The 22,049-nt window shown below is 31.4% G+C and overlaps 6 protein-coding genes across 13 annotated transcripts; 4 read left to right on the plus strand and 2 right to left on the minus strand.

The window, feature by feature from the left end:
• Positions 1-1,513: 1,513 nt before the first annotated feature.
• Positions 1,514-3,153, plus strand: LOC128883497 (uncharacterized). The gene is made up of 2 exons (XM_054135915.1): positions 1,514-1,920; positions 1,984-3,153. Exons 1-2 carry the CDS (start codon positions 1,729-1,731, stop codon positions 2,929-2,931), a joined length of 1,140 nt encoding a protein of 379 aa, XP_053991890.1. The 5' UTR covers positions 1,514-1,728; the 3' UTR covers positions 2,932-3,153.
• A 1,564-nt stretch (positions 3,154-4,717) lies between these two features.
• LOC128883549 (uncharacterized) lies at positions 4,718-13,304 on the plus strand. The gene is made up of 9 exons (XM_054136046.1): positions 4,718-9,550; positions 9,803-9,860; positions 9,920-10,086; positions 10,140-10,292; positions 10,352-10,439; positions 10,495-10,586; positions 10,651-10,746; positions 10,806-10,976; positions 11,070-13,304. The coding sequence occupies exons 1-9, from the start codon at positions 4,718-4,720 to the stop codon at positions 11,118-11,120; spliced, it is 5,709 nt and encodes a 1,902-aa protein (XP_053992021.1). The 3' UTR covers positions 11,121-13,304.
• A 290-nt stretch (positions 13,305-13,594) lies between these two features.
• LOC128883220 (uncharacterized) lies at positions 13,595-14,605 on the plus strand. Its single transcript, XM_054135338.1, has 4 exons — positions 13,595-13,759; positions 13,803-14,118; positions 14,183-14,265; positions 14,320-14,605. Exons 1-4 carry the CDS (start codon positions 13,646-13,648, stop codon positions 14,428-14,430), a joined length of 624 nt encoding a protein of 207 aa, XP_053991313.1. The 5' UTR covers positions 13,595-13,645; the 3' UTR covers positions 14,431-14,605.
• Positions 14,606-15,056: 451 nt separating this feature from the next.
• On the plus strand, positions 15,057-16,248 carry LOC128883245 (uncharacterized). 3 transcript variants are annotated; one of them, XR_008458796.1, is made up of 7 exons: positions 15,057-15,322; positions 15,374-15,505; positions 15,553-15,622; positions 15,670-15,692; positions 15,734-15,895; positions 15,948-16,051; positions 16,110-16,248. XR_008458796.1 is itself a non-coding variant. In XM_054135409.1 (7 exons), exons 1-7 carry the CDS (start codon positions 15,205-15,207, stop codon positions 16,114-16,116), a joined length of 603 nt encoding a protein of 200 aa, XP_053991384.1. In that variant the 5' UTR covers positions 15,057-15,204; the 3' UTR covers positions 16,117-16,248. The 3 variants fall into 3 exon arrangements, 2 of the variants coding, with proteins under 2 accessions (XP_053991384.1, XP_053991383.1); XM_054135409.1 differs by having other exon boundaries at positions 15,566-15,622; XM_054135408.1 differs by lacking the exon at positions 16,110-16,248 and having other exon boundaries at positions 15,566-15,622; positions 15,948-16,076.
• LOC128883243 (uncharacterized) lies at positions 15,896-17,593 on the minus strand. 2 transcript variants are annotated; one of them, XM_054135406.1, is made up of 7 exons: positions 17,533-17,593; positions 17,296-17,476; positions 17,126-17,211; positions 16,983-17,068; positions 16,855-16,911; positions 16,520-16,799; positions 15,896-16,423 (listed from the first exon to the last, which is right to left on the minus strand). In XM_054135406.1, exons 1-7 carry the CDS (start codon positions 17,555-17,557, stop codon positions 16,239-16,241), a joined length of 900 nt encoding a protein of 299 aa, XP_053991381.1. In that variant the 5' UTR covers positions 17,558-17,593; the 3' UTR covers positions 15,896-16,238. The 2 variants fall into 2 exon arrangements, with proteins under 2 accessions (XP_053991381.1, XP_053991382.1); XM_054135407.1 differs by having other exon boundaries at positions 16,279-16,460.
• Positions 17,594-17,990: 397 nt separating this feature from the next.
• Positions 17,991-21,455, minus strand: LOC128883467 (uncharacterized). 5 transcript variants are annotated; one of them, XM_054135845.1, is made up of 10 exons: positions 21,336-21,455; positions 20,975-21,202; positions 20,853-20,918; positions 20,115-20,793; positions 19,955-20,051; positions 19,836-19,900; positions 19,673-19,779; positions 19,483-19,622; positions 19,064-19,432; positions 17,991-18,369 (listed from the first exon to the last, which is right to left on the minus strand). In XM_054135845.1, exons 4-10 carry the CDS (start codon positions 20,636-20,638, stop codon positions 18,262-18,264), a joined length of 1,410 nt encoding a protein of 469 aa, XP_053991820.1. In that variant the 5' UTR covers positions 20,639-20,793; positions 20,853-20,918; positions 20,975-21,202; positions 21,336-21,455; the 3' UTR covers positions 17,991-18,261. The 5 variants fall into 5 exon arrangements, with proteins under 5 accessions (XP_053991820.1, XP_053991819.1, XP_053991823.1 ...); XM_054135844.1 differs by having other exon boundaries at positions 20,115-20,918; XM_054135848.1 differs by having other exon boundaries at positions 17,991-19,059; positions 19,109-19,432; positions 20,115-21,202.
• Between the last annotated feature and the right edge of the window lie 594 nt (positions 21,456-22,049).

Below are 22,049 nucleotides of genomic sequence, written 5' to 3' on the forward strand. Positions count from 1 at the left end.
ACCCGTTTTTAAATTAATTTTTAACTGAGCAGAAGCAGGGTCTTCCTCAATGTTATTGTCAAGAGAACCCCCACAACAATATCCTAAATGAGATCCCATACCTCCCTTCGCTAGTGTAGTCTAGATCAGAGTAACACAAATTGGAATTCTAAATCTTTTATATAATTAAGAAAAATAGGAGTATATTCGAAGATAGAAACGTATACAAACAAGAATTTATTAAAAATTGAAGAAATTGTATGAAATGCAGCAAAACTATCAAAAATTTTTTTTTTAGATTTCAGAGTTACCGATGGTATTATATTTAGAAAAAAAATATGTTGTATAAAACTGAAAAGAAAAACTGTAATTAAAATGAAAACCTAGTGGTAGAAAAGATGTAAAAAAAATGTATAAAAATTATGTTTTTTAGGGATTTTGTGCTACTGGAAGCATTATGCTGAATATAGAAAATCAGCATTAACCTTTAGACACAGCTAGATATACTGCACCCACCGTGACAAAAAGCGATTATTGATGATCCTCTTCATCTATTCTCAGACAACAATACGTCATTTAGGATGTAAATTTCATTTCTTAATTTTAATACGCGCTCCACATAGTCTTTGTTGCAAAGTTAAATGAAATCTCCAATTTCTATTAAACTTAATTCTTTAGAGCGCCACAAAAGCGGCGTTATATCTTTTTGTTGAAACAAAAACTTTAAAAAAGACGTCTTAAGCTGCTTTATCTTTCAAACAATCAAAATGTGTAATAGTATCAATCAAGCAAAAACAGTATTAATTCAAAGCTATTGATGTAATTGAAATTTATGGCAGTTTAACTTATAACGTTCGATTGCGTACTCAGTCAATTTCTTCATTTGTGGCATTACAAACTAAAAAAAAAAAAATCAACTTATCATTTTACCACTCCACAACATTAAAAGACATCGTTATATCTTTAAAAAAAAATTTCTTTTTTGATTGAAGACAACATAAAATGTATTTTCCCACCAAAACAAATACGCATTGCAATTAACCAAAAAAAAAGGTAGCTTAGTAACAATGAGTTTTATGAACACAAAAAAAAATAACTTAATAGCACGATGCAATTTCTTTTAAGATCTTAAAGCTCTATTACATCATTAATTTTTGAATTCAGTCTTTTTTTACACGACAAGCTTCGTTCTAGTGTGGGTGTTGTTGGGTAATTAGTCTAAGGCGCAGCTCTGGAAAAAAGCTTTGCATGTTGATAATAATGGTAGGTTTGCACTAGTTTCGGTACTAGGTCACTCTTTAAAAAAAAGCTATAAAAAGTGTTTTCACTAAATCAGTCAACTAATAAAAAAGCAAAGCTTTAAAAAGCGAATATAAAGTACGTTGAATTTACGTATCTCACATTTTTAGTTGAATGTGGTTTTATTTTCACGTCATGCACTGTAGCAATTACTTGATAAAGGCAACATACGTTTGGGAAATGAATTAATTTTTATCATGTTTTATACATGAAAATAAATAAGGCTGTCTTGATTATTCAACCTCGTTTTTAAGCAACTTTAGGTGGATTTTTTCTAAAATATTTAGTAGACCAATAACATTTCAATTTTAAAGTATTTCGTTTTAAAGCTTATAAGTAAAAAAGCATATTTGCTAAATTTTCGTTTTCCTTCTTTTGTGTATTTCATTGCAATATTAGTATAATTTAAAAACATTAAAAATTATAGTTTTTTTCTTTATATCTGCTTTAATGTTTAATTTATTTGGAAAAAAACAGTCTACGGTTTCAACTACCAAGACACCTACGTTGGACAAACAAGTTTCTCAAGATGATTTGAGATCTCAAAGAATTGAGAAGAGTCGACGATTAGTTTCCTCTGTTGTTGTTTCAGAAGAAATTATCAACCCCACCAATGCAAATGACTACGTTCGCTACGTTGAGGTATCTTTTTAAATTTTTTTAGTCAAGCTTTTTTTTAATATTATTTATGCTTATTAATCTCAGGTTCCAACTGTGGAGGAAGTTGAAGTAAATATACCAAAAGTGTCGGTTGTTAATGTACAGAAAAGAGTTCCTGTATATGAAATTGAATATCAAGATAAGATTGTTGAAGTACCTCAAATTGTTTACGTCGATAACCCGGTAGAAGTTCCAGTTGTTCAAAATAAAGTGCGTGAAGTTGTAGTTAAACAAGTAAAGGAAATTCCAAAAGAAGTTATTAAGAAGGTTCCTAAAATTGAATACAAGACCATTGAAAAAATTGTTCGTGTACCTGGCGAACGCATTGAGGTTCCAAAAGTATACAATGTTGAGAAAACTAATATTGTAAAACAGTATAAAGATACAGAAGTTCCAGTTGTTGTCGCCAAAACAATGCAACCTTTAGTTAGTGTATCCAACAAAACTGTTTCGGTTCCAGTTGTACGGTATGAACCTGAAATCGTTCATGTAGATATTCGCGTCCCTAAACCTGTGAAAACGTCTCTTATTCAAGCTGGTGTTTCTGAACATGTACCAAGACAGACTGTACAAGTTCCGGCAGCACAGTATAATTCACTACTAAAACTTCTTAATAAAAACTTATCAGCTGAAGATCAGCAACAATTACCATATATGGTTGAAAATGGTTCCATTCCCTTTTTAAAAGATGATGAAGCAATCCCAGCTGTTATTCTTTCCGGTCAAAATGGTTTAAGAGATTTCAAGTATTTAAAAAATTCTAAAATTGGTAATTCTGGGTTCCTTTCTCAAGCTACATCGTGTTGGAAAAATCCCTTTAGTATGTCACAGATTGGCCAGTGTGCCCCCACTCACAAGTTGTCACCTTTTTGTGGTCAATCGTATAATACACCTAAGACAGAAAACACAAAGTCAGCTGAGCATAATCTTACAAACCTACCTTCAGCAAGAAAAAATAATTCTTCTGTTCATCGCACTTTTTTCGGATGCTAAATTGAATGTTTCTCAATTGATTGTTTCATGTTTGCAAATGACCACATTACAATAAATTCTCTTATTGAGAATTCAAATTTTACAATGAGTCTATTGTTGACGTTTTTCATTGGTAAAAACTTGTGAAATGTTTCTTATTTGTATGGTTACATAACGTTTTTCTATATACTAATGACTTTTAAATAAAACAATTAATTGTGAATTGATGAAAAAATTTCTTCAGCAATGTAGGCATTGTTTTGCCACAAGTTGAAATGTCAATAAGTTGATTTGCTTAAAGAAATGTAAAAGGGTTTGATGATAAATTTTTATATTCGTACAAGTTTATGATTGTGGAACGAATTTGATATTTTTTCACAAAACGTGAAATTTGTAATGTAGTACAGTACATTGACTCCTTTTCACACGACGTATATTTTCGTTCTTGCATGCAACTTGTTAAAAGACGATGTCGTAATAACCATCTATTTATATAATGTTTCACTTTCAATTAAAGTAGTAAAACCGACTGCATGCTTTTGCTAATTCATTAAGTAAAATCATTATGATGAGTAAAAAATAATTACATTCAGTTTTCTTTTATAAGACATCAATACATTCCGTTGGATACAACCGAATCAATTATTCACGTGGTTAAATTGGTCCAAAAATTTGATGTTTATTTAACACTAAATGTATTAACTATAACACTTTTTTTTAAACATTTTGTTTAGGAACGCGAGTAATTTTATAAAGTACAAAATAATCTGCAAAAGATACTTTTTGTATTAAAAAAAAATAAAATTGAAAAAAAAATAATTCTAATTGATAATTAAAAATATCAGTTTTTCATATTAGTTTATATACTAAATTATGCGAAACATTTCTGTTTTTTAGAAATGCTCAATGCATCTGTCACATTGAACAAACGGAATTTGAGAAAAAGTCATGTTTCAATGTTTTGCAGTGTTAGTGATGAATTATTGATTGGGTTTGCATTATAAAATATGAACAATGGCTAAAATTTGGTTACATAAGTTAAATAACTCTTTACAGTATAATGTACAAGGCAATGGTGAATAAACTTATTATAAAATGTGCTTTATAATTTAAAAAATGTTTTTTTTGTGAAGGTCATTTTAAAGCGTATTTCTTCCCATTAAGGTATATTAAATTCTTCGACTTTTTTACCTTAACAAAGTGCTATTGTTTGTTTGTTTTTTGTCTAGCATTTAATAAATAATTATCTCATGGCGTAATTTGACTTTTTTACGCATTGCATAGAAAAAATGTTGTGAGTTACTTGGTAAGGTTCCTCAACAAACACTATGTACTATCTTGTTTTTAAAAGCCCGTTAACATATTTATTTTTATTCTTAAATTTGTTTATATATATGTTTCGAAATAAAGTTAAAAAGTTAAGACTTACAAAAAAAATATATCTATAAACAAGTATGTTTGACTATGTGGTCAAAATTTTACTTTTCTTTTGTATTGATATAACACATCTAAATGTCGCTAAAAAGCTTAATACAATTTACCTATTAAAACGTTCAAAATCCACAAAAGAAAAGTTGTAACATTGTTGGTAGCATTGACATATATATATATATATATGAGTTTATTAAAGTGTAACGTAAAAAAATTATGAATTATAATTTTACATTAAAATTTATATATGAGTATACAAAAACTTTTATATTTTAATTTATCAATGACCAAAAAATTTATTTTTTAAAAGGGATTATTATAACATTTATAATTGTAAAGATTTGCTCAACTTGTTCCAAAACCGAAAGTTCCGAGAATGTTGCCTTTAATATACTCTCGGGATAGGTCAATGAATCCAATGCCATATAATACGATTGCTTGTGAAACAGAGTATTGCGTAAGACAAAATATACGATCAGTAAGAGAAGAATTTGGTAATACTCGTCGTTTGAAAATACCCTATCCCTGTGAAATTGATCCTATACAAGCGTATAAGGATTTATTGGCGCAACAAAAAGATATGGGAACTACTTGTCAAAATTTTAACAACATTGTTACAGTGAAAGACGAAAAACTTTCTGTACCGTCCCATGCTCCCTTTACATGTGAAAGTAAAACCAACCTAACAGACAATCTATCACAACATGGAAATTTCGCAACATATGAAACGCCAGTGAGACAAAATCGACAACTTTTAACAAATGACTCCAATAGTACTTATGACAATGTGAAAGTATTACGATATCCAGTGCGCTCTACTAAGAATAACACTTCCGTCTATGTTGCAGAGCCAAACAAAAACAATGCTGCAGTTAATGGAATAAATTTTTCTAAAACCAGGGTACCAAGTATAAATGAAAGCCATTATGCTGAGGAAAACCCAAGTTACTCCACTTATTTGAATAGAGCTCCTTATGACAACGATGGGGTAGAGTCGTATTTAAAGCATATCAATCAGACCCCCGTTCAAATGGAAACACAATACCATAACAAGGGGATAGTGAACAATATAGACTATAAATGTTTAAGTCCGTTAGAACGAGAGAGTATTCTTTATAAAATCCATTCGCCTATGCAAAGAGAATATTTAGGAAATAGTGGTGTGTATCCTGTGAAGGAGTACTCGAGTGTATTTGAAGCCAATCCCAGATCTAGACCAGTCGTGAAACGTGATGAACAATCGCAAATGCATGAAAATCTTATTAAGCAAAATAATGGTAAAAAAGTAACTATAATTGAAAAACCAACGCATGTGTTCCACTTTAATCCTCAAAAAAGTTCGTGTGAGGACAATATGGATGTCGAATGTGAACAAGCTTCTCAAGCATTTAATACAGATAAAGAAAATGTTACGTCACCAGGAGTTTTCGAAAATATTGCTACTTTTGCTCGTGTTTTAGTAGACGTAACGAAAACAAAGGTTATTAAAGCTTTCGGTCCATCCGAACAAAACATTAGCGGGGTGACTCATAGCGAAAAAAGTTATAAAGGATTAAAATCGAACTCCAATAAGCTTCGTGTTTATTCCAAATATCCATATGGAAAAACATCTCGAGCTTCAAATTTGTCTAGCATAAACTCCAACTGTACCAGCGAAGTAAGAAAGTCTTGCTTGAAAAACAGAAAACCAGAGAGTCAACAAACTCAAATTTCAAACAAATTCTATGACACAAAAGGTGAAAATCAAGATACTCAAGCCTCTTATAATGAGTATTATGCAAATTGTAACCAACAAAATTCCGAATATAATGCATACACACCACCAGCTCCTCTTCATTGTCGAAATCAACCAAAACAGCCTTATATGTCTGTGAATGAAAATTTCACAAATAGTATTAATAATTCAAATACGAATCAAAGCAAATTGGATTATAATTTATCTTCTTTAGAAGAAAATGTAGTCCAGTTTTTCTCATCGGATGAATCATTAAAATTTGAAAGAAGGGAAGCGTCTATTTTTCATAGCCCTAGTCGATCAAATAAAAATGAGACGCATTATAACAACATTCCACGAAAAATTGCTTATGAGACAGTCTCTATTCCCACTACTCAGTACAGTTTGCTTCACGAAACTAATCCCTCGCAAGGCTTTGCCTCCAATGAAAAGAATAAGCCTAAATTTTATGATGTGCTTTACAATAAAATAAACGATCAAGGAACTACAAACCAACCTCAAGAGAATTATGATGTAATAGAAGACAAACCCCTGTTGCATAATGGGTTTAGAGTCTCTAACAAAAATCCAAAACAAGATCAAACTCATTTTACGGAACTTATAAATCCGAACGCTGATTCCTTACATTATTTGCTTTCAAGCAAAAAACTAACAGAAAAAGAGAAAAACATCACTTTATGTCGTGATTCCTCCGGATTAGATCAAACTACACTAAAAACAGATTTTACTCTTCCAAAGTCCCCTTCAAAAAGCTGTGATGTCACCAAAACTTTAATGCCTACCATTGATCCTGGATTACAAGTTTTCTTAAATGATAAAATGGATTTGATACAGAAAACAACTTTTGCAGCGACACCGAAGCTAAAACCAACTGATAATGTTTCACATTCAAATAATAGAATGTTAAAACGATCTCCAGAGATGAAATCTCAATTGAAACACCGTAACAATGACTCCAAAAGCAGTCGCACAAAAGCTGAGCACATATTTTACAAACATAGTTCTTCGACGATAAAGATCCCAGATGTTAACAAAAAAGTTCATAGTGTTCCGAAACGACATACTTTGAACACATCGAAACCTTCTGACATTATAAAATTAACTGATTCAAGTACTGGAATAAAAAAAACAATGGCTGTGCATCCCTTTTCTCAAGGAAGCAAGAATGCAAGTCCCAATAAAGCACAGCGTACCAAAAATGCAATGTGTGTAAGTAATAGTACAAATAAAATTAATAGCAAAAGAATGAGTCCCGCCCACGAGTCACATGAACTCACCAAAGGAAATGTCTCTAGTACTAGTACAATTATTTGTTTCAACGAAAGTAAAAAATCAAACTCGACATATTTTCAAGCAAATTCAAAAGTTTCTTTAAATAATTCTAGTAAAATAAAAAATAATGGAAATATTGATAATGTGAACTCCGTTGTCTCTGTACACGTTGGGTTGGACCAAGACTCTATAAAAAGGCATTGCTCAACCACTTCTTTGCAAAAGCATGATAATGCGTCTACATGTAAAAAAACTTTGAATGTGTGTAATGATAACTATACGGATTTAACAACTTCGACAAAGCCACAGGGAATCGCAAAATTTGACACTGATACAAAGGATATGCACAAAGATCTTAAAAACGATTATAGTAATGACAGGAAAACCGTAAACCGAAGTATAGATTCAGACGGCATACGCGGTTCGCATTCTAAAAAGACAGCACCTCCTTTACGTAATTGTACAAACTCGTATCCAACGACTTTTTCTAGTTCTACAATGACGCAAAGCAGTGGTCAACCCACAATCTCCAACAAAAATAAAGAATCTTTTAATGGTTCGTTAACAAAACTACTTCCAAAGTCGAATTCTTTTAACGCGACTCGATCACCTATATTAAAGAAAAAATCAACTAATAAAAATCTAATACAAACCGTAGATTCCATTCCACTAAAAACTAGTGTTGAAGATGATTGCCTATTGTGCAAAAATCCAGCATTCGCAGAAGTTGGCTCTATTAATGAAAATAGTTTTTCTCCAAAAAACACAACTCCTAAAAAACTTTTGCCTTATATAGCTTGTTCACCTAACAATAACTGTACTCGAAACTCCCCTACACATATTAGAAAACAAGACAAGTTGAATGACACTTCAAGGGCAGCTGATTTAACGTGGAATCATTTCCAAAGTGAAAAAGCGATGACAACGCCTTCCAGTTCCCCGCAACAACTACAGCGTGCGTGTTTAAAAAAGCAAAATAACGCTGGCGAGGAATTCAATAATCATAGTACTCAAAATAAAAAAGAAAATCCGCTAGTTTTTGAAACAAATTTAGACAACATAAACAGAACAGTACCTGTTTTAACTCCTTCGTCGTTATCAATGACAAGACAGTCCTTGTTAATTAATCGTCAACAAACTAGTCCTCAACATGATCAGTGGGTTGATAGTGATGACGTTATTTCACATGAAAATAATGTATCATGGTATGATGAGAAGCTGAACGATTATAAGAAGTTTTCTAACGGCACTGAAGGGAAATCTTTAAAAAAATCTCCATCATCAACACAGGGGACTTTGGTAACGTTCAAAGAAACGCCAGAAGACCACACAGTTAATTTCTCTTACGCACCGTCGCCATTTTCAAATGACATATTAACCAGGGATAGAGAGGAAGAATTCCGACTAGGAACATCACAGGGGACTGGGTTAGATCATCAAATTCCTTCCACTATTTGCATTTATGGCAGCATGCTGAGTCCGCACGATAAATTGCCTCCAAAGACGAGTTTTTTGTCGCGGGACGAGAGAATAAACAATTTTTTACTGAACGTCAAACAGGTTGTGGAAGAAGCTAAGGAATTAAAAATGCCAGAGGTAGCTGACCTTTTAGAACAGCTCGACGTCGCGGTAACAACATTGAAGACAAAAACATACGTTCACGACGCATCAGAATATGCAAAATACGCTCTTAACGCCATTCAACAAGTGAAAAAGCCCTTGAATTCTTTCAGTAGCAGTGAATCGATGACTTGCACAACACTACCAAGTGACACGTGGATGTATACCGATCAAAATCAATCGTTTCATCCGGTAGCGGGTCTCCGTGGAAAAAAAACGCCTTTACAAAGGTTTTTGGAAACGGGTGAATTACAGTTAAAAAGTCCACAAATAAATACTACACCAAATAGTATCAATAAAACAAATCCTTTTACCTCTAGCATTCCTCCATTAATAAATAGTAATTTTTTTTTTGAAACTGGCAAAGAAATTGTTCCAAATAGAAAAAAAGACAGATCTTTCATTCAACCAATTGTATCAACATCCATCTGCCAATTTTTTTTGGACAAATTCGCAAAGGAAAGCATACCCCTTGACAATGTTAAATTACTGTCAAAAACGTTAGAAGCTGTTCCCATTCAATTGGTTTTAAAAGAAAGTAGATTTCCTTACGCAGTTATTCAGGATACTCCTGTTGCAATGGTATGTTGGTTCTCGATCATCTAAATACGTTCAATCGTAGTCAATTCAAAACAATTCATTCCATGTAAAATATAGTTGCAATTGTCAATCAACAATATGTTAAAATAGTACATTGCTTCTTACTGTAGAAATTCTAATTAACACGTGAACGCTACTGCATTGTTCTATTTCTTATTTTACAAAAATATCTTATTACGTTATTAAAGAAATTATTTAAAGATGCAATGTGTAAAATTCGTTATTCTTTGGTAGATATGTCTTGGTGTTTTTGAAAGTCAGATTGTCGCATTACAAGTACCAAAAATTAAAGGTTAGAAAAATCAATTTTGACAACATAAGAAATCATCTTATATGTCCTTTTATCTTTAGACCCTGAAACCAGTCAAATAGATCTTCTTTATAAATTTTTACACGAATGGGATATTTTAAGACATTGCGATCACCCATATCTTTTAAAATTCCTGGGAGGCATTCGTGTATCACCAGAACAAGTTTGGCTCGTAATGGACCGATTTGAAGGAATCGACTATCGCACAGTATGCGTTATTTAGTTTTTTGTGCAACTACACCGTTTTTTTAACGTACAAAGATTCAATTATCCAAGAATAACCAATTCACCTTACGTCAACGAGTGACTATGTGCTTTCAACTGGCTTCTGTCCTTGAGTATTTACATACTCCGGACTCTAGAACAGGGAAAAAAATTGTAGTTCATCGAAACATTTCGCCTGAAAATATTTTAGTACGTGAAAGAAAAATTAATCTATCCTTATTTTAAATTTTTGTGACACTGCACAATAGGTAAATTCTGAAGATATGTCTATTCGTCTTTGTGGTTTCACATATGCTCGAGAATCATCAACTGACGAAGTTGAGTGTATCGATGATGGTGCGTTTCGCAACTTGTCAATGTTATCGTTAGACTTATAGTTCTGGGGGTGTAGCTTCATGGTTGTACGCAGCTCCAGAATTCCTATATAGAACCGCTTTGGATACAGACACTATAGAATTACCCGATATACCTCAGTGGGTAACAGTTGAGTTACAAGCTTGAATTTTTACAAAGATTATAAAAATATTTTTCAAAATTTTTCGTTTAGAATATGTTTGCTGAACAACCAATAACGTCAAAGCTGGACATTTGGTCGGCTGGCTGCGTCTTTCAAGAAATTTTATGTGGCCCCAATCCTTTAAAAGTAAGGAAAATTGTTCCCATCATTTTTTTTCAAAAAAAAATCCTGTTCATTTTTATCAGCATATAACAGGTGAAGAAGCACTTTCGTCAAGAATATTCCTTAGGCTCTCCATAGCTCTTACTTCAGAGACATTCATACCTCAAATTTACTCCCACGTTCCATTTCAATGTCAAGAGCTCATTGCATCTTGCCTACAGATGGATCCTAGAAAAAGACCATCAGCCTCCATGGTATGTAATTTACGCTCACTTTTATTGGCATTGTGTAAATTGAACCAACCTCATCCAATTAATCTTTTTTAATGAATAAATCAATTGTTTTAGGTAGTTCAACGTTGGAAAAACATTCTAAGCTCTTTAGTGGATCATCAATAGTGCTAAAACAATAGACAAAACACCATCTGTTTTTTGGCTGACATCTACGCAAACTATACTATGTCGTGAGACAACATTTTCACATAATTGACCTCGATCATTAAAAGAAACACCATAAAACATTAAAACTAATACTTTAGCCATCAAAATTTTGAATTATACTGTTCTGGGAAGCTTGAGTTTCAAAAGTGCACCAATGCCAAATTTAATGAGGTTGCATCATATAAACAAATCTTACTAACGTTAAATTTCTTACATAAATTTACCCCCTTTTTCTCAAATTTCTCCCAAAGTCATTCAGAAATTGGATTTTACAAAACCTTTAAAGCTTTTTTTTTTTCAAAACGGATTCAAAAAAAATTCAAATTTCTTTTTCTTAATTTATTTGTAAACATTCGTAATGGAGCTTTAATCTTAGTTATTTTAGTTTGGACTCTTAACAAACTAATTTTGTATTTGATACTAAAACATCTTTTAACCAGGAATTAATTTAAATTCTTGCATATAGATACCTATTAGAAAAAAACATAATTGTTATAACAGGGTGTTCTACCAAAAAACTTGTCTAAATTATTAGCCGAATTCGTCTTACCAAAAAATTTGTATAAATTGTTACTTAAATTTGTTTTACCAAAAATATTCATTTTAACTGTTACCCGAATATGTTTTGCCAAAAAAATTCATCTTAATTGTTACCCGAAGTCGTTTTACCAAAAAATTTGTATAAATTGTTACTCAAATTTGTTTTACCAAAAAAATTCATCTTAATTGTTACCCGAATATGTTTTGCCAAAAAAATTCATCTTAATTGTTACCCGAAGGCGTTTTACCAAAAAAATGTCTAAATTGTTACTCGAAGTTGTTTTACCAAAAAAATTCATCTTAATTGTTACCCGAATTCGTTTTACCAAAAAAATTTGTATAAATTGTTACTCAAATTTGTTTTACCAAAAAAATTCATCTTACTTGTTACCCGAATATGCTTTACCAAAAAAATTCATCTTAATTATTACCCGAATTCGTTTTACCAAAAAATTTGTATAAATTGTTACCCGAGTATGTTTTGCTAAAAAAATTTATCTCAATTGTTACCCGAATTCGTCGTACCACAAAATTTATCTGAATCGTTACCCGAATATGTTTTGCCAAGAGACGAATTTAAACTGTTATCCAAATATGTTTTACTGTAGAATAAGTCTGAATTGTTAACGAAATTTCTTTTAACAATAATAGTTTAACTTATAAGCTTAAAATTTTTAATTATTCTACTTGGAGAAGACCTACTTCACCAGTTCTTTTCTATGTTACAGGTGAAAACTCATGTTTGTAGGTGTTTTTTAAGAGTTATGAGGACAAAGTTTAGATTAAAAGGAAGGGACTGAGTCATTATGCTTGAGTAATTAGTAAAGCCATTTTTTCGTAAATATAAGATTATATCGTTTTTTCAAAATGTTTATTAATAATTAACCAATCGTGATTTTCGCAGAAGCCTTTTTTTAGTATATTATAAAGAAAGGATATGGTGTAGTACAAAACTATACCGTGTCAAGTAGGAAGTCAATGATAAGATAAAAAAGCATCTTCACCAATCATGTTACACCAAAGGGGAATAGACTTAGTATTTAAGTTTCTTATATATAGTGACGATCGGCATATTTGGATTATCCAATTTACTTTAAAAAAAACAAACAATGGGATTACCAGTTAAGATATATTTTTAATTAAAGCATGTGTTAAGGATACCGAATTGTTCTCCATGTTTAATTTTGTCTCATAAAAAAATGCGACGTTTCTTTTAGTTTAGTTTACAGTAATATGTTACATAGTTATAACCGTTTGTAGCAACAAGCATATATGCGGACCAAAAATATGTTTACACAATTCAGAATATGCAATTAAACGTTTTAATATATTTACTCCAATTTTCGCCCATGCAATTTTCAAAATGATGTTAGTGTTAACAAATTATAAACAAATTAAAATATTGGCTATAGAAAAAAAAAATGTGTTCGTTATGCAATTAAATTTTATTAAATGTCATTCAATTAGGAAATTGATTCACGTTTATTAAGAGAAAAAAAATTATTACTACATTTATGCGACTCGCTTAACTCTTTTGACACAACCTTAATAGTTTTTGGCTCCGGTAATTTTTTTTTCTTTAATTAATTACTTGATGAACCCGATAACTCATTTATTGTTGAACAATTTAATGTAAAAAAAAAATTTGCTTTTAATTGTGTAATGAAAAACATAAATAATCATTTTATTTTAACAATTAGATAAAGTTCATTTCGTATTTTTTATTAATGTAAAATGCAAAATTTTTGCTTATGTGAACAAAGAGAAGCAATTAAATAATCAAATACGAAAACGTAAAAAGTTCTGTTTCGACTAGTAAAAAAAAAGATTGTCTGTTATCTCAAAACCTGTGATGTTTTTTACATGTGTTTTCGTGTAATTGTGTGGTTTAATTGTTTCATTAACAGTACTGATAAAAAACAACCTGTTTCTTTAATAATAATATGACGAAAATTTTATTCCAAATTCTCTGTTTTTTCTTGTTTTCAATAAATCTGATATCGGCGAAGTCAAGCGAAAAGCATCTTTCTTTACGAGACGCTAAAATAACTCAAAAAGTGAGTTTCTTCTTTAATTTTAATGGTAAAACGTTATTTTCAGGCCTTTTTTGATGTCAAAGTCGAAGATAAGGAACCGATTCGTATTATTATGGGTCTTTTTGGAGAAGACGTTCCCCTAACAGTAGCCAATTTTGTTGCTTTATGCTCAGGAACCCATAAAGACAAAACAACGAACAAAACCCTTTCATATACAAACAGCGTTTTCCACCGCATCATTCCAAATTTTATGATTCAAGGGGGCGACATTACGCATGGAACTGGTGTTGGCTCAATCAGCATTTACGGGAAAAAATTTAAAGACGAAAACTTTTTGTATAAACATGAAGAGCCCGGTGTTTTATCTATGGCTAACTCTGGTAATTTTCTTACCTATATAATATCTTTAATGTTATCAATCGTGCTTCTATGTTTGTATGACAGGTCCTGATTCGAATGGGTCTCAATTCTTTATCACTACCGTTCCCACTCCATGGTTAGATGGTGCCCATGTCGTTTTTGGACGGGTAATAGAATTCGTCGTTAGTTATTTTTACCCACACCCGCTATTGTAACTTCAGGTATTAAACTATGATGAACTCGGTATCACGAAAATAGAATCAGTCGGGTCTTTAAGCGGAGCACCGCAAAAGACGGTAACTATCGTCAATTCTGGTGTTCTTCCCCATTAAATTTACATATAATTTACTAACTTTTGGTGACCTAGAGAATTCTGCAACTGTTTTATTTTTTTAAGTTTTAATTTCAAGAAAAATCCTTGTCACAGAATTCTTGTTTTAAAGTGAAGGATTTATTGTGTATAAACAATAAATTATTACATGGTACCAATTGTTTATATAACATTTTTCTTTAAAAGTAAAGTCTAATGTGATTCACGTATGCCCCATATTATTTACTGGTATAATTTATTTGCCAAACATAAAATATATCTCGAATTATCTTATTAGTTTTTATAGTTTTATATTATTGTCAACTGTTTTTTAGTATGCTAAAAGCCGTTTTAAGGGTGCAAAACACTTGTGCTAAGCTTAGCAAATAAGGAATTTATTTTTTTTAAAACACCAAACCAATTACGTTAAAACCTAAAAAATTTTAAATTGTCTTTAAACATGGTTTAATAGAAAAAAGTAACTTTTTTCATTTAACGAACATGTTCATAGTTGTGAGACAACGTAACATTACTATGTATCATTAATCACAAAATAGAAATGAAAGATACTAATTTTTTCTTCACAAAAAGACTTTTAACAAATAAAAAAAAATTTTGGTTGCAAAATTAAAATAGTCGTTATATTTATAATTTTTACTACAATTTGTTAATCTTTTACACCCCCGACCTAACTTACTATAATAAATTTCTGTACCTAAACAATTGCTCACAAGAGTTACTCAAATCGAGATTTCATACAAAGGAGAGAAAAAGATTGCGGCTGTTATATAAGTGTATGAAGTATCCTGGTTGTGTAGTGATTCGACTTCTTTTTTACGGCTTAATATTTTTTAATGCACGATTGAGCCAAGCAAAAGATGTTCAAATTTTTATCAAACTAATGCCGTCAAAAAGTTAGTGAATTGGTCTTGTTTCTATTGAATATTATCATGATTGCTTTAAAGGAATGCGATTGGATCATCAAGAAGTGGCATCTTTGTTATCTAGCATTCGCTTACGGATTCATAATATAGTGGAAAATATATTTCAAGAATACGATAAATTAAATCGACGGTCAGAAACATCAATGTATTCTCGTAAGCCTTCAAAACAAGTCTTATAAGTAAAACCTACTTTTCTTAAGTTAATTTTTCTAGACCCTAGTATCAAACTTCCACTTTATCGAGATACAGATTCTCATCATAATATTCCAGGTTTGTGAAGTCTTGAATAATGGACGAATAAATTTTATATATGTCAGACATACACAACTCCATGAAGAAGGTACTACTTTTTGTTTATTTTGTATACAAACGCTACTGTAGATTCCTTCACGCTTTGCTCAAACTCGCTCTTATTCTCCTTCACCTTTAATTCAAATTCCAGAGCTTTTACCCCCAGTAGTTTTTTTACCAAACCCACATATGATAAGAAAAGGAAATATTCTGAATAAAAAGACAGCTTTCATAGAGACCAATATGAATCAAGTAAATAATTTTTTTTTTGGCTTGGACTTTTTTTTTATAGAAAAATCAACAGAACAGTTTAGGAGCGAGCAAACGCAAAAATGAAAAAGCAAGGAGCACAAAACATGTAGTAAATCCACATAAATTTGAACAGTTGAACAACGTATCACAAAAAAGGTATACCTATGTCACTTTCGTTTAACGATTTGGCTAATAACAATTTTTTTTTATGAAGGATATAAGGCTTGAGTAAAGATCATCATATGGGATGAGTTACAAGGGAAAAATAAATACAACGGAATACAGTTTCAAAATAATTATTAAAAACAACTATAATTTCTTTGAAGTCAACATTATTTAAGAATTAGAAAAGGTCACTATCCGTTATTGTAATACAAGCGGGAAACGTCGTAGCGTTTTCTTCTTCAAGCTCCAAACGTGCAATCAATTTTTTTTTTTGATCAAAAGTTATTGGGCTTGTTTTCGCCCATTCTTCTATTGAATCTTGTATTGTTTCAACAGCATGAATTTTTAAAGGTTTTATTTCTTCTGATTAATATTAAAAACATGTTTTTTGTTGTTTATACTTTCAGTAATAAAAACAAAGTGGTAACTGTGTAATTTTATTAGTAATATGTTTCTTACGTTTGTATTCTGGGGATTCTAACTTGAATGTGACATCCATGATTACAATCGCTTTATTTTGCGACGTTTCGGATTCATTGATATGTTTCAGGTGTGGCCTCTCTCGATCCAATTTTTCAATAATTTCTATTGGTGAAGTCCCGGTTGAACAATTTATCTGAACTTCAGTATATGGTTTGTTTGAAATACCATAACCATGGCTAGGTTTTATGAAATTCTGCTTAATATCAACGATAGGGTCTTTTTGAATTTCTGTGTTGGAATTCACTAATTTTTTCTCCTTTATCAAAACAAAAGTTATACAAATGGTAACGCTTAATGCCTGTTTAACCTACATTGTTGATATCGTGTCTACTCTCGTCTGAAGATTTCTCCCAGCCTGATATTATACTCTTTTTCATTTGAAATTATTTATTTAAAAAAAAAATGATACTGTATATGTTTGGCAGTCGTAACAACCTACCCATGCATTTGACTGAGTTAAGTTGTCCAATGAGGTTGCAGCAGCATTACTGAGAGACGTTGCGTAGTACTCTGTAGCATTAACGACTAAAATTTAAAATAATATATTATGAGTTCAGAGTTTATGTGCGTTATAAAAGAAACCTTTTTGAGCCACGCGAACAGCGCCTTGACGTAGTTGGTGTGTTTTTCTTCTTCTATGATTTTTCGCAAGTAAAATTTCTAGATGACTGAAAACGAAAAGTGCTTATAAATAGTAAAACACTTGTTGATACTAATCTTCTAATCATAATTTTAACGGAAATGTATCATACCGTTTTTCATAAAGAAGCTTTTCTGTTCGATGTCGTTCGTCTAGAAGGGCTTTTTCAAGACTATTGATTGATGATACACTTCTTTTAAATATATTTTCTAAAATATTTTTATCGGAAATATTGGATAAAAATACACGTATAGATTCCGAGGTAACTGGAGAAGACCCTCGGTTTACATTTCCTGTAGTATTGACAGTATCATGTTGGCATCATCCCTGTTTTTTTTTTTAAACATACCATGTATCGGCGATATAGTTGACATGGAACGTATGATTTATAATAAAAAGAATTTTGGTTTAGGTCAGTCTCAGCTTTATCTGTGTCACGTTAATCAACAAGAAGTCCACTTTTCTCATTTTACCAATGTTCATTATGTAACACTTTGTCTTAAATTTAACACCTCAAGTTAAAGAAAATTCCTATCAATAAACATGATTTAAATTGTGCACTGAATCAACAACAATGGTTCACTATTCAACTCACTAATGTAACCTTTTATTTATGAAAAAACAATATTCTTTCAATACCAAACTTTTGTTTCACCAACACCTTGAAAAAAAATATAATGAAAGTTTAAGCCATCTTAATCAGTTGTTAATTTTTAAAAGGTTTATAATAAAAGCTTAAACGCTAAAAAAAAACAATTAATTAAATGCATAGACATTTGAATTAAAAAGAAAGTTTATTAAGTAAACTGGAAAACAACATAAAAAAGAGCTGTATTTTTTTAAAATTCCGTTACAAAATTTCGAAATCAAAGAATCAGAATTTTTTTCGAACGTATACCTCGCTTAAATGCTGTAGCACAATACAGAAAAAAAAACACGATAGATGCTTTACTTTTCCTATAATTTTTAACTCGATTTTTGATGGAAATAAAATAACGCGTAAAAAAAAAAATTATATTGTAATTTTACTTCATAATATAAGCAGCATCTAATAATAAAATCATCTTTACTAAGGATTCTACCCATTGTTATATTCTGTGTTAACATCCTCAGAGACTGACTGCTTCATTGTAGAATAATCTCTTATGTATATCTTTTTGGCGAATGCATTGAAGATTGCAAAGTTCTACCTTCACAATAAAATAAGAGAGATAAAGGACAAAAAAAAAAAACTTGACAACATTCAGAACTGTAGGATATAATTTAAAAAGATAAAAAAATTTATTAAAGATTTTAAAGAAACAAGTTCGACAATGACTCCGCTCGATCAATCGTTTTCCAAAATAAATAAAACTATAATTTAAAGTCAGAAATTTATTAAGGCTACAGAGAAATCGTATGGATAAAAAGTTACAAAGAACGTCTACTAATTTCTGTGTACTATCATGTTAACAAAAAATGTATAAAGAGAACAATCGATAATTTTGAAATTTTTTTAAATATATCACATTTGAAAAAAAAAACCATTTACTTTTTTCTTAAAAAAAAAAAAGATTCTCACTGTTAGGAATTTAGAGAACAACGGATTCAGGAATATAGAGTTCTCTATACAAAAAAAGGATGCATTTTGAATTGAATTATGAAAATTCAAATGAATTGTGGTATATAAAAGAAGCAAATAATTCAAGTCTTAAAGACGAAAAAAAAATAATTGAACAACTCCAAATATGTTATGAGAAAGATAGTGTTCAGAAAGGAGCTAAAATAAAAAAGGTTAGAAAAGCGTTTTATTATGTTATTTAAAAACTTTTTGTTCATGTGGCTCAAAGAACAGAGGATGTTAATTTGGACATGTTGTTACTTAAATACGCATGACCTACAAGCTCTTCTTTATCACTAAGTCCTTGAGTCATAGTACCACTAACAGTTGTATGAACTCCAGATGTTTCGGAAGACGGTTCAGTTGAACGTCCTCCAAGAATAGATGCGCTTGTACCATGATTATTTGTGGATGAAGCAGTATCGACTGAGCTTTGTTGTGTAAGATTAATAATGCTACTTCCACTATAACTTTGTTCTTGGCCTTCTGAAACTATCATTAAAAAAGGATAAGGCTGTTTATTACAATGTTGACAAGGTGGTAATTCATTTAATTCTAGAGGCTGTAAAAGTCCCGACTTTTCTATCATATTCATTGCTATAGGCACTATAGGAACATAAGCGATCTCAGAACCATGGTTTGGAGACGCCTAAAGTCATAAACTTTTTGTATAAGTTCTAAAGAGTTTTCATTAAATACCGAAGAAAGCACATTGTTAGATGGAGTTCTATTCAAAAGTGGACCAAGTAAGTTAGATCCATTCATACCTAAATCAGGAGTTGTAGGATACCCGCATCTCATGGCAGCGGCTGCAGCGGCTGCAGCCGCTGCTTGTTGTCCTAGTTAGCATTTTTTACTTCATAAACTTTTAGATAATTTTCAAACATACGTGCGGGTGAACCAACCACTGAACCGTCTGGGTTTAGCTTGTCCATTGAATTTCCGTTTGATATACCGTTGGCATTACAGTGTTGATGTTTCTGTAACTCGCGTGTTCTAAATAATGAAAAATAAAGCGTTTTTTTTTAATATATTTGAAAAGAAAGCAATACCTTTTACGTTCTCTCCTCTGTTCTTGCTTTTGTTTGCAAAAAGTGATAGCTTGAACTCTTGCTTCCTAGGTAAACAAAGGAAAGCGCGTTTTAAACATGCGTGCTTTTATACATATTACCTCCATGCCTAATTTACGAGTAGAAAACGTTTTGGATTTGCGTTCCCCATTTTCTGTAACATAAAACGCAAGCCAAGCCTTCATTCGGGAATTCCAGCTTTGTCGAATTGAAAAAATAAAATAAAATAAGACGATTATTAAAATGTAGGCAAAATATTACCTTACACCTTTGAAACCCGATTGAGGTACTGGTTCTGCTCTATGTGTTTTTTTGGCTCGAGTTGATTGGACAGCAGCTGCCGCAGCTGCTGCCGCAGCAAACTTTAAATCATCGTTTAATAAAGGAGAACCCGCAAAAAGAGCAGAAGCAAGACGTTGAGATGCATTAGGTAAACCATGTGAGAGTTGAGAGAGACCACTATGAATAGATTGTCTCATAGCGGCAACAGCAGCAGCAGCTGCTGCAGCATTGTGTTGTTGACTTGAAAGAGTTTGTCCTACAGGACCATTAACATTTTGTTGATGATGATGGTGATGGTGCTGCTGTTGTAAACCAGGAGGAGGCGCATGGTGAGGGTTTGTGGGAATATGTCCTGTGAACGGATTAACAACTCCGGCAGCTACAGCAGCGGATTGATATGAATTTTGAGGAAATAAACAATTAGCATCATTAAGTTGTTGATGAACGTTAAACGGTGTTGAAACTTGCCCTAATGGGGCGTTGCGACTGGTTCCATCAAGCATTTTTGACGCTGGCTTTAATACTTTTTATAACAGAAAGAAACTTCCTAAACCCGCTAAACAGTTGAGATGTATTACCATATATCATGATAAGTATGTTTAGAAAATAGTTAACACATAAACACAATGTGTTTTTATAAAACGCGATAGACTTTTTTCTAATTAAAAAGAAACCACTTCAAAAGTTCTAACACTTTAGTCAATTATAAATTTTTACATGAACTTAGTTAGAATCCAAATTTTATAACAATCTTTGGATATAATGTTGTGGACAATGGAGCGTCTGGGATTCGATCAATGAAATAACTAAAGGATAACCTACTTGAGTCGAAAGACTACCTTCATAATTGATAAAAATAAAAGCTATACAATTGACGCATGAATTGAATTATATAAGGCAGGCCATTCAGAAACAAGAGGAAATAAGATGCATACACTACAGAGAGGAAATGCGGAGGTGAATTGTACTAGTGTGGCATAAATGATCACATAGCACGTGAAGCATGCTTTTGTTTAATGTAAAATATGATCCATAAAGAAACAATACAGAATGAGGAAGAAGCGTTCCTAATACACACAGAAGGTTAAAAGTTTACACCAATTAAAATGTGATAAGAACTTTTAAATTTTAACGGCTTTCAATATATACAGACAAGCCGTTAAAAAATGGCCAGCTCATTTAAATGACACTTTTTTTTACCTATTAAAGATTAGCTTAATAAATTCTTTCGGAGCAGCTTGATACCCAGGTAAAATTTTTTACTTCATGCATACCAGTAATAGCACCAGATGTTCTACTGTTTGTTGAAAAAAATTTAAAAATACATGTCTCTGTCCCAGCAAAGCATGCAAATGGTGAAACTATACTCTGGTTCTTTTTCTTTTTAGGTACGACAGTGGTAGCAGCACTCAGTACATGCTTCTAAGACATAGCTTATTCTGTCCCGATTCGGAAAAGTGGCATTGTCTTCTTTTTCCTCTCATGCCAGTGCATTCATAAAAATAACGTATTTTATTGTGCGTAAAGTACAAAATTGATTTTTTATAGAATGGAAACAATATATATTTTTTTAATTATTTTATTGCGTACCATACAAAAACATATACATCAGATTTTCTTTTTACTGTCAATGTACGCTTTTCTTAAAATTGGAAAAACAACGATATTAACTTAACAATATTTGGTTACTCTGCTAATTATTCTAATGAATTTTCTATAGATTTTAATAAAACCTTGTTAAAAACATTTTTTTTGTTGGTTACTTTATTATTGGCACGCTGAGCGGTGAACCAATTTATTAGGGTAAAAGAACCTATTATTAATGCTATGCTATATGAGAACATGTGGTGAACTATAAAAAATCTGATAAGTTTTTTGAATCAAGGCTACTTTGATGACTTCCAAGTCCTAGGT

The sequence above is a fragment of the Hylaeus volcanicus genome, unplaced genomic scaffold, assembly GCF_026283585.1.
Source record: "Hylaeus volcanicus isolate JK05 unplaced genomic scaffold, UHH_iyHylVolc1.0_haploid 12221, whole genome shotgun sequence".
Taxonomy (NCBI): Eukaryota; Metazoa; Arthropoda; class Insecta; order Hymenoptera; family Colletidae; genus Hylaeus; species Hylaeus volcanicus.